Below are 16,108 nucleotides of genomic sequence, written 5' to 3'. Positions count from 1 at the left end.
GTGCAATAGGAGGAGTTATAGGGAGGGTTATATGGTGCAATAGGAGGAGTTATAGGGAGGGTTATATGGTGCAATAGGAGGAGTTATAGGGAGAGTTATATGGTGCAATAGGAGGAGTTATAGGGACAGTTATATGGTGCAATAGGAGGAGTATTAGGGAGGGTTATATGGTGCAATAGGAGGAGTTATACGGAGGGTTATATGGTACAATAGGAGGAGTTATAGGGAGGGTTATATGGTGCAATAGGAGGAGTTATAGGGAGGGTTATATGGTGCAATAGGAGGAGTTATAGGGAGGGTTATATGGTGCAATAGGAGGAGTTATACGGAGGGTTATATGGTACAATAGGAGGAGTTATAGGGAGGGTTATATGGTGCAATAGGAGGAGTTATAGGGAGGGTTATATGGTGCAATAGGAGGAGTTATAGGGAGGGTTATATGGTGCAATAGGAGGAGTTATAGGGAGGGTTATATGGTGCAATATGTTGAGTTATAGGGAGGGTTATATGGTGCAATAGGAGGAGTTATAGGGAGGGTTATATGGTGCAATAGGAGGAGTTATAGGGAGGGTTATATGGTGCAATAGGAGGAGTTATAGGGAGGGTTATATGGTGCAATAGGAGGAGTATTAGGGAGGGTTATATGGTGCAATAGGAGGAGTTATAGGGAGGGTTATATGGTACAATAGGAGGAGTTATAGGGAGGGTTATATGGTGCAATAGGAGGAGTTATAGGGAGGGTTATATGGTGCAATAGGAGGAGTTATAGGGAGGGTTATATGGTGCTATAGGAGTTATAGGGAGGGTTATATGGTGCAGTAGGAGGAGTTATAGGGAGGGTTATATGGTGCAGTAGGGGGAGTTATAGGGAGGGTTATATGGTGCAATAGGAGGAGTTATAGGGAGGGTTATATGGTGCAATAAGAGGAGTTATAGGGAGGGTTATATGGTGCAATAGGAGGAGTTATAGGGAGGGTTATATGGTGCAATAGGAGAAGTTATAGGGACAGTTATATGGTGCAGTAGGAGGAGTTATAGGGAGGGTTATATGGTGCAATAGGAGGAGTTATAGGGACAGTTATATGGTGCAATAGGAGGAGTTATAGGGAGGGTTATATGGTGCAATAGGAGGAGTTATAGGGAGGGTTATATGGTGCAATAGGAGGAGTTATAGGGAGGGTTATATGGTGCAATAGGAGGAGTTATAGGGAGGGTTATATGGTGCAATAGGAGGAGTTATAGGGAGGGTTATATGGTGCTATAGGAGTTATAGGGAGGGTTATATGGTGCAGTAGGAGGAGTTATAGGGAGGGTTATATGGTGCAGTAGGAGGAGTTATAGGGAGGGTTATATGGTGCAATAGGGGGAGTTATAGGGAGGGTTATATGGTGCAATAGGAGGAGTTATAGGGAGGGTTATATGGTGCAGTAGGAGGAGTTATAGGGAGGGTTATATGGTGCAATAGGAGGAGTTATAGGGAGGGTTATATGGTGCAATAGGAGGAGTTATAGGGAGGGTTTATATTGTGCAATAGGAGGAGTTATAGGGAGGGTTATATGGTGCAATAGGAGGAGTTATAGAGAGGGTTATATGGTGCAATAGGAGGAGTTATAGGGAGGGTTATATGGTACAATAGGAGGAGTTATAGGGAGGGTTATATGGTGCAATAGGAGGAGTTATAGAGAGGGTTATATGGTGCAATAGGAGGAGTTATAGGGAGGGTTATATGGTGCTATAGGAGTTATAGGGAGGGTTATATGGTGCAATAGGAGGAGTTATAGGGAGGGTTATATGGTGCAATAGGAGGAGTTATAGGGAGGGTTATATGGTGCAATAGGAGGAGTTATAGGGAGGGTTATATGGTACAATAGGAGGAGTTATAGGGAGGGTTATATGGTGTAATAGGATGAGTTATAGGGAGGGTTATATGGTGCAATAGGAAGAGTTATAGGGAGGGTTATATGGTGCAATAGGAGGAGTTATAGGGAGGGTTATATGGTGCAATAGGAGGAGTTATAGGGAGGGTTATATGGTGCAATAGGAAGAGTTATAGGGAGGGTTATATGGTACAATAGGAGGAGTTATAGGGAGGGTTATATGGTGCAATAGGAGGAGTTATAGGGAGGGTTATATGGTGCTATAGGAGTTATAGGGAGGGTTATATGGTACAATAGGAGGAGTTATAGGGAGGGTTATATGGTGCTATAGGAGTTATAGGGAGGGTTATATGGTGCAATAGGAGGAGTTATAGGGAGGGTTATATGGTGCAATAGGAGGAGTTATAGGGAGGGTTATATGGTGCAATAGGAGTTATAGGGAGGGTTATATGGTACAATAGGAGGAGTTATAGGGAGGGTTATATGGTGCAATAGGAGGAGTTATAGGGAGGGTTATATGATGCAATATGAGGAGTTATAGGGAGGGTTATATGGTGCAATAGGAGGAGTTATAGGGAGGGTTATATGGTGCAATAGGAGGAGTTATAGGGAGGGTTATATGGTGCAATAGGAGGAGTTATAGGGAGGGTTATATGGTGCAATAGGAGGAGTTATAGGGAGGGTTATATGGTGCAATAGGGGGAGTTATAGGGAGGGTTATATGGTGCAATAGGAGGAGTTATAGGGAGGGTTATAAGGTGCAATAGGAGGAGTTATAGGGACAGTTATATGGTGCAATAGGAGGAGTTATAGGGAGGGTTATATGGTGCAATAGGAGGAGTTATAGGGAGGGTTATATGGTGCAATAGGAGGAGTTATAGGGAGGGTTATATGGTGCAATAGGAGGAGTTATAGGGAGGGTTATATGGTACAATAGGAGGAGTTATAGGGAGGGTTATATGGTGCAATAGGAGGAGTTATAGGGAGGGTTATATTGTGCAATAGGAAGAGTTATAGGGAGGGTTATACGGTGCAATAGGAGGAGTTATAGGGACAGTTATATGGTGCAATAGGAGGAGTTATAGGGAGGGTTATACGGTGCAATAGGAGGAGTTATAGGGAGGGTTATATTGTGCAATAGGAAGAGTTATAGGGAGGGTTATACGGTGCAATAGGAGGAGTTATAGGGACAGTTATATGGTGCAATAGGAGGAGTTATAGGGAGGGTTATATGGTACAATAGGAGGAGTTATAGGGACAGTTATATGGTGCAATAGGAGGAGTTATAGGGAGGGTTATATGGTGCAATAGGAGGAGTTATAGGGAGGGTTATAAGGTGCAATAGGGGGAGTTATAGGGAGGGTTATGTGGTGCAATAGGAGGAGTTATAGGGAGGGTTATAAGGTGCAATAGGAGGAGTTATAGGGAGCAGTTATATGGTACAATAGGAGGAGTTATAGGGAGGGTTATATGGTGCAATAGGAGGAGTTATAGGGAGGGTTATAAGGTGCAATAGGAGGAGTTATAGGGACAGTTATATGGTGCAATAGGAGGAGTTATAGGGACAGTTATATGGTGCAATAGGAGGAGTTATAGGGAGGGTTATATGGTGCAATAGGAGGAGTTATAGGGAGGGTTATATGGTGCAATAGGGGGAGTTATAGGGAGGGTTATATGGTGCAATAGGAGGAGTTATAGGGACAGTTATATGGTGCAATAGGAGGAGTTATAGGGAGGGTTATATGGTGCAATAGGAGGAGTTATAGGGAGGGTTATATGGTACAATAGGAGGAGTTATAGGGAGGGTTATATGGTGCAATAGGGGGAGTTATAGGGAGGGTTATATGGTACAATAGGAGGAGTTATAGGGAGGGTTATATGGTGCAATAGGGGGAGTTATAGGGAGGGTTATGTGGTGCAATAGGGGGAGTTATAGGGAGGGTTATATGGTGCAATAGGAGGTGTTGTAGGGAGGGTTATATGGTGCAATAGGAGGAGTTATAGGGACAGTTATATGGTGCAATAGGAGGAGTTATAGGGAGGGTTATATGGTGCAATAGGAGGAGTTATAGGGAGGGTTATATGGTGCAATAGGAGGAGTTATAGGGAGGGTTATATGGTGCAATAGGGGGAGTTATAGGGAGGGTTATATGGTACAATAGGAGGAGTTATAGGGAGGGTTATATGGTGCAATAGGGGGAGTTATAGGGAGGGTTATGTGGTGCAATAGGAGGAGTTATAGGGAGGGTTATATGGTGCAATAGGAGGAGTTATAGGGAGGGTTATATGGTGCAATAAGAGGAGTTATAGGGAGGGTTATATGGTACAATAGGAGGAGTTATAGGGAGGGTTATATGGTGCAATAGGGGGAGTTATAGGGAGGGTTATGTGGTGCAATAGGAGGAGTTATAGGGAGGGTTATATGGTGCAATAGGAGGAGTTATAGGGAGGGTTATATGGTGCAATAGGAGGAGTTATAGGGAGGGTTATATGGTGCAATAGGAGGAGTTATAGGGAGGGTTATATGGTGCAATAGGAGGAGTATTAGGGAGGGTTATATGGTGCAATAGGAGGAGTTATAGGGAGGGTTATATGGTGCAATAGGAAGAGTTATAGGGAGGGTTATATGGTGCAATAGGAGGAGTTATAGGGAGGGTTATATGGTGCAATAGGGGGAGTTATAGGGAGGGTTATGTGGTGCAATAGGAGGAGTTATAGGGAGGGTTATATGGTGCAATAGGAGGAGTTATAGGGAGGGTTATATGGTGCAATAGGAGGAGTTATAGGGAGGGTTATATGGTGCAATAGGAGGAGTTATAGGGAGGGTTATATGGTGCAATAGGAGGAGTTATAGGGAGGGTTATATGGTGCAATAGGAGGAGTTATAGGGAGGGTTATATGGTGCAATAAGAGGAGTTATAGGGAGGGTTATATGGTGCAATAGGAGGAGTTATAGGGAGGGTTATATGGTGCAATAGGAGGAGTTATAGGGAGGGTTATATGGTGCAATAGGAGGAGTTATAGGGAGGGTTATATGGTGCAATAGGAGGAGTTATAGGGAGGGTTATATGGTGCAATAAGAGGAGTTATAGGGAGGGTTATATGGTGCAATAGGAGGAGTTATAGGGAGGGTTATATGGTGCAATAGGAGGAGTTATAGGGAGGGTTATATGGTGCAATAGGAGGAGTTATAGGGAGGGTTATATGGTGCAATAGGAGGAGTTATAGGGAGGGTTATATGGTGCAATAGGAGGAGTTATAGGGAGGGTTATATGGTGCAATAGGAGGAGTTATAGGGAGGGTTATATGGTGCAATAGGAGGAGTTATAGGGAGGGTTATATGGTGCAATAGGAGGAGTTATAGGGAGGGTTATATGGTGCAATAGGAGGAGTTATAGGGAGGGTTATATGGTGCAATATGTTGAGTTATAGGGAGGGTTATATGGTGCAATAGGAGGAGTTATAGGGAGGGTTATATGGTGCAATAGGAGGAGTTATAGGGAGGGTTATATGGTGCAATAGGAGGAGTTATAGGGAGGGTTATATGGTGCAATAGGAGGAGTATTAGGGAGGGTTATATGGTGCAATAGGAGGAGTTATAGGGAGGGTTATATGGTGCAATAGGAGGAGTTATAGGGAGGGTTATATGGTGCAATAGGAGGAGTTATAGGGAGGGTTATATGGTGCAATAGGAGGAGTTATAGGGAGGGTTATATGGTACAATAGGAGGAGTTATAGGGAGGGTTATATGGTGCAATAGGAGGAGTTATAGGGAGGGTTATATGGTGCAATAGGAGGAGTTATAGGGAGGGTTATATGGTGCAATAGGAGGAGTTATAGGGAGGGTTATATGGTGCAATAGGAGGAGTTATAGGGAGGGTTATATGGTACAATAGGAGGAGTTATAGGGAGGGTTATATGGTGCAATAGGAGGAGTTATAGGGAGGGTTATATGGTGCTATAGGAGTTATAGGGAGGGTTATATGGTGCTATAGGAGTTATAGGGAGGGTTATATGGTGCTATAGGAGTTATAGGGAGGGTTATATGGTGCAGTAGGAGGAGTTATAGGGAGGGTTATATGGTGCAATAGGAGGAGTTATAGGGAGGGTTATATGGTGCAATAAGAGGAGTTATAGGGAGGGTTATATGGTGCAATAGGAGTAGTTATAAGGAGGGTTATATGGTGCAGTAGGGGGAGTTATAGGGAGGGTTATATGGTGCAATAGGAGGAGTTATAGGGAGGGTTATATGGTGCAATAGGAGGAGTTATAGGGAGGGTTATATGGTGCAATAAGAGGAGTTATAGGGAGGGTTATATGGTGCAATAGGAGGAGTTATAGGGAGGGTTATATGGTGCAATAGGAGAAGTTATAGGGACAGTTATATGGTGCAGTAGGAGGAGTTATAGGGAGGGTTATATGGTGCAATAGGAGGAGTTATAGGGAGGGTTATATAGTGCAATAGGAGGAGTATTAGGGAGGGTTATATGGTGCAATAGGAGGAGTTATAGGGAGTAGTTATATGGTGCAATAGGAGGAGTTATAGGGAGGGCTATATGGTGCAATAGGAGGAGTTATAGGGAGGGCTATATGGTGCAATAGGAGAAGTTATAGGGAGGGTTATATGGTGCAATAGGAGGAGTTATAGGGAGGGTTATATGGTGCTATAGGAGTTATAGGGAGGGTTATATGGTGCAATAGGAGGAGTTATAGGGAGGGTTATATGATGCAATATTAGGAGTTATAGGGAGGGTTATATGGTGCAATAGGAGGAGTTATAGGGATGGTTATGTGGTGCAATAGGAGGTGTTATAGGGAGGGTTATATGGTGCAATAGGAGGAGTTATAGGGAGGGTTATATGGTGCAATAGGAGGAGTTATAGGGAGGGTTATATGGTGCAGTAGGAGGAGTTATAGGGAGGGTTATATGGTGCAATAGGAGGAGTTATAGGGAGGGTTATATGGTGCAGTAGGAGGAGTTATAGGGAGGGTTATATGGTGCAATAGGAGGAGTTATAGGGAGAGTTATATGGTGCAATAGGAGGAGTTATAGGGAGGGTTATATGGTGCAATAGGAGGAGTTATAGGGAGCAGTTATATGGTGCAATAGGAGGAGTTATAGTGAGGGTTATATGGTGCAATAGGAGGAGTTATAGGGAGGGTTATATGGTGCAATAGGAGGAGTTATAGGGAGGGTTATATTGTGCAATAGGAGGAGTTATAGGGAGGGTTATATGGTGCAATAGGAGGAGTTATAGGGAGGGTTATATGGTGCAATAGGAGGAGTATTAGGGAGGGTTATATGGTGCAATATGAGGAGTTATATGGAGGGTTATATGGTGCAATAGGAGGAGTTATAGGGAGGGTTATACGGTGCAATAGGAGGAGTTATAGGGAGGGTTATATGGTGCAATAGGAGGAGTTATAGGGAGGGTTATATGGTGCAATAGGAGGAGTTATAGGGAGGGTTATATGGTACAATAGGAGGAGTTATAGGGAGGGTTATATGGTGCAATAGGAGGAGTTATAGGGAGGGTTATATGGTGCAATAGGAGGAGTTATAGGGAGGGTTATATGGTGCAATAGGAGGAGTTATAGGGAGGGTTATATGGTGCAATAGGAGGAGTTATAGGGAGGGCTATATGGTGCAATAGGAGGAGTTATAGGGAGGGTTATATGGTGCAATAGGAGGAGTTATAGGGAGGGCTATATGGTGCAATAGGAGGAGTTATAGGGAGGGTTATATGGTGCAATAGGAGGAGTTATAGGGAGGGCTATATGGTGCAATAGGAGGAGTTATAGGGAGGGTTATATGGTGCAATAGGAGGAGTTATAGGGAGGGCTATATGGTGCAATAGGAGGAGTTATAGGGAGGGTTATATGGTGCAATAGGAGGAGTTATAGGGAGGGTTAAATGGTGCAATAGGAGGAGTTATAGGGAGGGTTATATTGTGCTATAGGAGTTATAGGGAGGGTTATATGGTGCAATAGGAGGAGTTATAGGGAGGGTTATATTGTGCTATAGGAGTTATAGGGAGGGTTATATGGTGCAATAGGAGGAGTTATAGGGAGGGTTATATGGTGCAATAGGAGGAGTTATAGGGAGGGTTATATGGTGCAATAGGAGGAGTTATAGGGAGGGTTATATGGTGCAATAGGAGGAGTTATAGGGAGGGTTATATGGTGCAATAGGAGGAGTTATAGGGAGGGTTATATGGTGCAATAGGAGGAGTTATAGGGAGGGCTATATGGTGCAATAGGAGGAGTTATAGGGAGGGTTATATGGTGCAATAGGAGGAGTTATAGGGAGGGTTATATGGTGCAATAGGAGGAGTTATAGGGAGGGTTATATGGTGCAATAGGAGGAGTTATAGGGAGGGTTATATTGTGCTATAGGAGTTATAGGGAGGGTTATATGGTGCAATAGGAGGAGTTATAGGGAGGGTTATATGGTGCAATAGGAGGAGTTATAAGGAGGGTTATATGGTGCAATAGGAGGAGTTATAGGGAGGGTTATATGGTGCAATAAGAGGAGTTATAGGGAGGGTTATATGGTGCAATAGGGGTTATAGGGAGGGTTATATGGTACAATAGGAGGAGTTATAGGGAGGGTTATATGGTGCAATAAGAGGAGTTATAGGGAGGGTTATATGGTGCAATAGGAGTTATTGAGAGGGTTATATGGTGCAATAGGAGGAGTTATAGGGAGGGTTATATGGTGCAATAAGAGGAGTTATAGGGAGGGTTATATGGTGCAATAGGGGTTATAGGGAGGGTTATATGGTACAATAGGAGGAGTTATAGGGAGGGTTATATGGTGCAATAGGAGGAGTTATAGGGAGGGTTATATGGTGCAATAGGAGGAGTTATAGGGAGGGTTATATGGTGCAATAGGAGGAGTTATAGGGAGGGTTATATGGTGCAATAGGAGGAGTTATAGGGAGGGTTATATGGTGCAATAAGAGGAGTTATAGGGAGGGTTATATGGTGCAATAGGAGGAGTTATAGGGAGGGTTATATGGTGCAATAGGAGGAGTTATAGGGAGGGTTATATGGTGCAATAGGAGTTATAGGGAGGGTTATATGGTGCAATAGGGGTTATAGGGAGGGTTATATGGTGCAATAGGAGGAGTTATAGGGAGGGTTATATGGTGCAATAGGAGGAGTTAAAGGTAGGGTTATATGGTACAATAGGAGGAGTTATAGGGAGGGTTATATGGTGCAATAGGAGGAGTTATAGGGAGGGTTATATGGTGCAATAGGAGGAGTTATAGGAAGGGTTATATGGTGCAATATGATGAGTTATAGGGAGGGTTATATGGTGCAATAGGAGGAGTTATAGGGAGGGTTATATGGTGCAATAGGAGGAGTTATAGGGAGGGTTATATGGTACAATAGGAGGAGTTATAGGGAGGGTTATATGGTGCAATAAGAGGAGTTATAGGGAGGGTTATATGGTGCAATAGGGGTTATAGGGAGGGTTATATGGTACAATAGGAGGAGTTATAGGGAGGGTTATATGGTGCAATAAGAGGAGTTATAGGGAGGGTTATATGGTGCAATAGGAGTTATTGAGAGGGTTATATGGTGCAATAGGAGGAGTTATAGGGAGGGTTATATGGTGCAATAAGAGGAGTTATAGGGAGGGTTATATGGTGCAATAGGGGTTATAGGGAGGGTTATATGGTACAATAGGAGGAGTTATAGGGAGGGTTATATGGTGCAATAGGAGGAGTTATAGGGAGGGTTATATGGTGCAATAGGAGGAGTTATAGGGAGGGTTATATGGTGCAATAGGAGGAGTTATAGGGAGGGTTATATGGTGCAATAGGAGGAGTTATAGGGAGGGTTATATGGTGCAATAAGAGGAGTTATAGGGAGGGTTATATGGTGCAATAGGAGGAGTTATAGGGAGGGTTATATGGTGCAATAGGAGGAGTTATAGGGAGGGTTATATGGTGCAATAGGAGTTATAGGGAGGGTTATATGGTGCAATAGGGGTTATAGGGAGGGTTATATGGTGCAATAGGAGGAGTTATAGGGAGGGTTATATGGTGCAATAGGAGGAGTTAAAGGTAGGGTTATATGGTACAATAGGAGGAGTTATAGGGAGGGTTATATGGTGCAATAGGAGGAGTTATAGGGAGGGTTATATGGTGCAATAGGAGGAGTTATAGGAAGGGTTATATGGTGCAATATGATGAGTTATAGGGAGGGTTATATGGTGCAATAGGAGGAGTTATAGGGAGGGTTATATGGTGCAATAGGAGGAGTTATAGGGAGGGTTATATGGTACAATAGGAGGAGTTATAGGGAGGGTTATATGGTACAATAGGAGGAGTTATATGGAGGGTTATATGATGCAATAGGAAGAGTTATAGGGAGGGTTATATGGTACAATAGGAGGAGTTATAGGGAGGGTTATATGGTGCAATAGGAGGAGTTATAGGGAGGGTTATATGGTGCAATAGGAGGAGTTATAGGGAGGGTTATACGGTGCAATAGGAGGAGTTATAGGGAGGGTTATATGGTGCAATAGGAGGAGTTATAGGGAGGGTTATATGGTGCAATAGGGGTTATAGGGAGGGTTATATGGTGCTATAGGAGGAGTTATAGGGAGGGTTATATGGTGCAATAGGAGGAGTTATAGGGAGGGTTATATGGTGCAATAGGAGGAGTTAAAGGTAGGGTTATATGGTGCAATAGGAGGAGTTATAGGGAGGGTTATATGGTGCAATAGGAGGAGTTAAAGGTAGGGTTATATGGTACAATAGGAGGAGTTATAGGGAGGGTTATATGGTGCAATAGGAGGAGTTATAGGGAGGGTTATATGGTGCAATAGGAGGAGTTATAGGAAGGGTTATATGGTGCAATATGATGAGTTATAGGGAGGGTTATATGGTGCAATAGGAGGAGTTATAGGAAGGGTTATATGGTGCAATATGATGAGTTATAGGGAGGGTTATATGGTACAATAGGAGGAGTTATATGGAGGGTTATATGATGCAATAGGAAGAGTTATAGGGAGGGTTATATGGTACAATAGGAGGAGTTATAGGGAGGGTTATATGGTGCAATAGGAGGAGTTATAGGGAGGGTTATATGGTGCAATAGGAGGAGTTATAGGGAGGGTTATATGGTGCAATAGGAGGAGTTATAGGGAGGGTTATATGGTGCAATAGGAGGAGTTATAGGGAGGGTTATATGGTGCAATAGGAGGAGTTATAGGGAGGGTTATATGGTGCAATAGGAGGAGTTATAGGGAGGGTTATATGGTGCAATAGGAGGAGTATTAGGGAGGGTTATATGGTACAATAGGAGGAGTTATTGAGAGGGTTATATGGTGCAATAGGAGGAGTTATAGGGAGGGTTATATGGTACAATAGGAGGAGTTATAGGGAGGGTTATATGGTGCAATAGGAGGAGTTATAGGGAGGGTTATATGGTGCAATAGGAGGAGTTATAGGGAGGGTTATATGGTGCAATAGGAGGAGTTATAGGGAGGGTTATATGGTGCAATAGGAGGAGTTATAGGGAGGGTTATATGGTGCAATAGGAGGAGTTATACGGAGGGTTATATGGTGCAATAGGAGGAGTTATAGGGAGGGTTATATGGTGCAATAGGAGGAGTTATACGGAGGGTTATATGGTGCAATAGGAGGAGTTATAGGGAGGGTTATATGGTGCAATAGGAGGAGTTATAGGGAGGGTTATATGGTGCAATAGGAGGAGTTATACGGAGGGTTATATGGTGCAATAGGAGGAGTTATAGGGAGGGTTATATGGTGCAATAGGAGGAGTTATAGGGAGGGTTATATGGTGCAGTATGAGGAGTTATAGGGAGGGTTATATGGTGCAATATGAGGAGTTATAGGGACAGTTATATGGTGCAATAGGAGGAGTTATAGGGAGGGTTATATGGTGCAATAGGAGGAGTTATACGGAGGGTTATATGGTGCAATAGGAGGAGTTATAGGGAGGGTTATATGGTGCAATAGGAGGAGTTATAGGGAGGGTTATATGGTGCAATAGGAGGAGTTATAGGGAGGGTTATATGGTGCAATAGGAGGAGTTATAGGGAGGGTTATATGGTGCAATATGAGGAGTTATAGGGAGGGTTATATGGTGCAATATGAGGAGTTATAGGGACAGTTATATGGTGCAATAGGAGGAGTTATAGGGAGGGTTATATGGTGCAATAGGAGGAGTTATAGGGAGGGTTATATGGTGCAATAGGAGTTATAGGGAGGGTTATATGGTGCAATAGGGGGAGTTATAGGGAGGGTTATATGGTGCAATAGGGGGAGTTATAGGGAGGGTTATATGGTACAATAGGAGGAGTTATAGGGAGGGTTATATGGTGCAATAGGAGGAGTTATAGGGAGGGTTATATGGTGCAATAGGAAGAGTTATAGGGAGGGTTATATGGTGCAATAGGAGGAGTTATAGGGAGGGTTATATGGTGCAATAGGAGGAGTTATAGGGAGGGTTATATGGTGCAATAGGAGGAGTTATAGGGAGGGTTATATGGTGCAATAGGTTGAGTTATACGGAGGGTTATATGGTGCAATAGGAGGAGTTATAGAGAGGGTTATATGTTGCAATAGGAGGAGTTATAGGGAGGGTTATAAGGTGCAATATGAGGAGTTATAGGGAGGGTTATATGGTGCAATAGGAGAAGTTATAGGGAGGGTTATATGGTGCAATAAGAGGAGTTATAGGGAGGGTTATATGGTGCAATAGGAGGAGTTATAGGGAGGGTTATATGGTGCAATAGGAGGAGTTATAGGGAGGGTTATATGGTGCAATAGGAGGATTTATAGGGAGGGTTATATGGTGCAATAGGGGGAGTTATAGGGAGGGTTATATGGTGCAATAGGAGGAGTTATAGGGAGGGTTATATGGTGCAATAGGAGGAGTTATAGGGAGGGTTATATGATGCAATATTAGGAGTTATAGGGAGGGTTATATGGTGCAATAGGAGGAGTTATAGGGAGGGTTATATGGTGCAATAGGAGGAGTTATAGGGAGGGTTATATGGTGCAATAGGAAGAGTTATAGGGAGGGTTATATGGTGCAATAGGAGGAGTTATAGGGAGGGTTATATGGTGCAATAGGAGGAGTTATAGGGAGGGTTATATGATGCAATATTAGGAGTTATAGGGAGGGTTATATGGTGCAATAGGAGATATCGGGATGTTTATGGGTTGCGCGATCTGCTAATTGGCTGCATCTTCTGACGTGAGCAGAACTTCACAATATGTGGTTTCTCCAAAGCAATAAACTGTAAAACTAGTAGGGAGACATCTGAACACTTCTGGTTTATTCCATTAGTACAGAAGCTGGTCACTGAATTTATATTGTTCTATATTAACCACTATTGTCCTCTGCAGTTCCTAGCTGTGGACACTCAGATGATCCTTGGGAACAAGAAGCTGTCACTCAGCCCAGAGGAGTATGTCTTTGCTGCTTTGAATCTGTATACGGATATTATCAACATATTCCTCTATATCCTGGCAATTATTGGCAAGGCCAAGGACTGACCTGAAGGCTACTGAGCTTTCCCTGCACTGGCTGAGATGTTCCTCCAACTGTACACCTGTCTTTATGGCCCAGCTTTACATCCATCCCTGGTGTCTACCATTTTCACCAGCTGAACCTCCACCTCTGATTATGTCCCTGCAGCTAAATCTCCAACCTTGTTAACTTCCTTCATCCCGACCCCTGGTGACCTCTTCACTTCTGTAGCTCCACCCTTGTTGACCTCTACCCATGGTAACCTCCCCCTTTGTCCTTTCTGCTGCACCTTCAGCTTTAGTAACTTCCTTTGTATATCCACATAGGGTTCACCACCTCTTCCCAGATGTACATATATTCCTGCTCCCCACCACATGATTCAATTCTATTTTTTTCCCCTCAGTGGTACATTCCTATTATAATTTATTTCACATAAATTTGTCATTAATGCCTGTCCTGTTTTTTTGCTGTACTTTCATGTATACTACCCAATGCTTACTACTAAGTGTACATGTAACTGGCCACCTCTCTTCTTGTTATGTCTGCTCACACCTACCACCTCTACCTGTACATACTCCACTCCCACCAACCATTCCAGCTGCATGCTCTATGCTTCTACCAACCCACTGTAGTAGCGTGCTCTACGCCTCCAACTGCCCACTCTAGCTATACATACTCCCCTCCCACAAACCCATTCTAGCTGCGTGTTCTACGCCTCCACCTACCCACTCTATCTGCATGCCCTACACTTCCACCTACCCACTCTAGCGTGGTGGTCTATGTGTCCACCTACCCACTCTAGCTATACATACTCCCCTCCCACAAACCCATTCTAGCTGCGTGTTCTACGCTTCCACCTACCCACTCTATCTGCATGCCCTACACTTCCACCTACCCACTCTAGCGTGGTGGTCTATGTGTCCACCTACCCACTCTAGCTATACATACTCCCCTCCCACAAACCCATTCTAGCTGCGCGTTCTACGCTTCCACCTACCCTCTCTATCTGCATGCCCTACACTTCCACCTACCCACTCTAGAGGCGTGGTCTATGTGTCCACCTACCCACTCTAGCGGCGTGGTCTATGTGTCCACCTACCCACTCTAGCGGCGTGGTCTATGTGTCCACCTACCCACTCTAGCGGTGTGGTCTATGTGTCCACCTACCCACTCTAGCGGCGTGGTCTATGTGTCCACCTACCCACTCTAGCGGCGTGGTCTATGTGTCCACCTACCCACTCTAGCGGCGCGGTCTATGTGTCCACCTACCCACTCTAGTGGCGTGGTCTATGTGTCCACCTACCCACTCTAGCGGCGTGGTCTATGTGTCCACCTACCCACTCTAGCGGCGTGGTCTATGTGTCCACCTACCCACTCTAGCGGCATGGTCTATGTGTCCACCTACCCACTCTAGCTGCGTGGTCTATATGTCTATGTACCCACTCTAGCTGCGTGGTCTATGTGTATACGTACCCACTTTAGCTGCGTGGTCTATATGTCTATGTACCCACTCTAGCGGCGTGGTCTATGTGTATACGTACCCACTCTAGCGGCGTGGTCTATGTGTATACGTACCCACTCTAGCGGCGTGGTCTATGTGTATACGTACCCACTCTAGCGGCGTGGTCTATGCGTCCAACTACCCTCTCCTACCTTATGCCCTCTCCTGCTGTATATCTACCATTTCTACCTCCCTTCTCCCCCCAAGTGTACAGTTGTCCTGTTACCCCTTCTGGCTCAGTGTTGCTGCACTGTATATATTACTTTTTCATTGCTCCCTTGGCTTATGCTTGATAGATATATAAATAGAATATGAATTGTGTTTTGGATAATTCTTTTTACATCTATTTTTAGAGACACGTGCAAAGCACGATCACATGTTACACTACATATAACACATATCCCAAAATGTGAATGTGATCAGCTTTCCACACCTGCAGAGTATTGTTTGGTTGTTGCAGGGACAAGGTCTCATGTAATGCAAGGGCAGAAATACTAGATATAGCAGTAAGTGTTACATTTACTGTATTATATAGATAAAGGTGTATCAGGGGCCTGTGGGAAATGCTGTACAAAGGGATAACAATATGCTCTGCAGTGGGTTGTGAGAAGAGATGCTCTGCTGTATACTGTGGTAACTAAATGCTCTGCAGTCAATTGAGGTATAAAAAAATGTTCCGTAGATCAGAGTCAGGATCTGTGTCTGCTGCCCCCTTGTGGCTGTGCTGTTCGCATGTTGTTGATGGTGTTAGATACAAAAATATTAAATGGAAATACATTTTCTTCCTTTTTGACTCTGAGTGGTTATTGCCCAGAATACAGAAAACAGGCTCAGTGTTGTTAGAAACATATTTATTAGGGCAAATATTAAAAAGATTATAGTGCAAAATAACGGGATTTAGTGACGCCCCAGTCCCTTGGTTATTGGGAAATTCTCTGAACTGGGGAATACTATTGGGTTTAGCAGTAATTTACAGAATATATATACTTTACTTCCCTTTGCTTCAAAATTATTGGAACAACTGGTCTATAATCGGCTAACTCAATTTCTCACAACTAACTCCTTACTTGATCCACTACAATCTGGTTTCCACCCTAAACAGAAACCGCTCTTGCTAAAGTAACAAATGACCTGTTATCAGCTAAAGCAAAAGGCCATTACTCCTTACTAATTCTTCTTGACCTGTCCGCAGCTTTTGACACAGTTGACCATC

At 43.7% G+C, this 16,108-nt stretch overlaps 1 protein-coding gene across 1 annotated transcript in view; it reads left to right on the top strand.

Annotated features, from left to right (window-relative positions):
* Nucleotides 1-15,681, top strand: part of GRINA (glutamate ionotropic receptor NMDA type subunit associated protein 1) — a gene marked incomplete in the record, with an annotated part of 295,760 nt that extends 280,079 nt beyond the window's left edge. The window contains 1 exon segment of the mRNA XM_053715513.1: nucleotides 13,271-15,681. Coding sequence (XP_053571488.1) covers nucleotides 13,271-13,420 — 150 coding nt within the window.
* Nucleotides 15,682-16,108: the final 427 nt, after the last annotated feature.

The sequence above is a fragment of the Bombina bombina genome, chromosome 5, assembly GCF_027579735.1.
Source record: "Bombina bombina isolate aBomBom1 chromosome 5, aBomBom1.pri, whole genome shotgun sequence".
In the NCBI taxonomy this organism is placed as follows: domain Eukaryota; kingdom Metazoa; phylum Chordata; class Amphibia; order Anura; family Bombinatoridae; genus Bombina; species Bombina bombina.
Note: the sequence above shows the minus strand (reverse complement) of the source record. Positions and strands in the feature narration are given on the sequence as shown.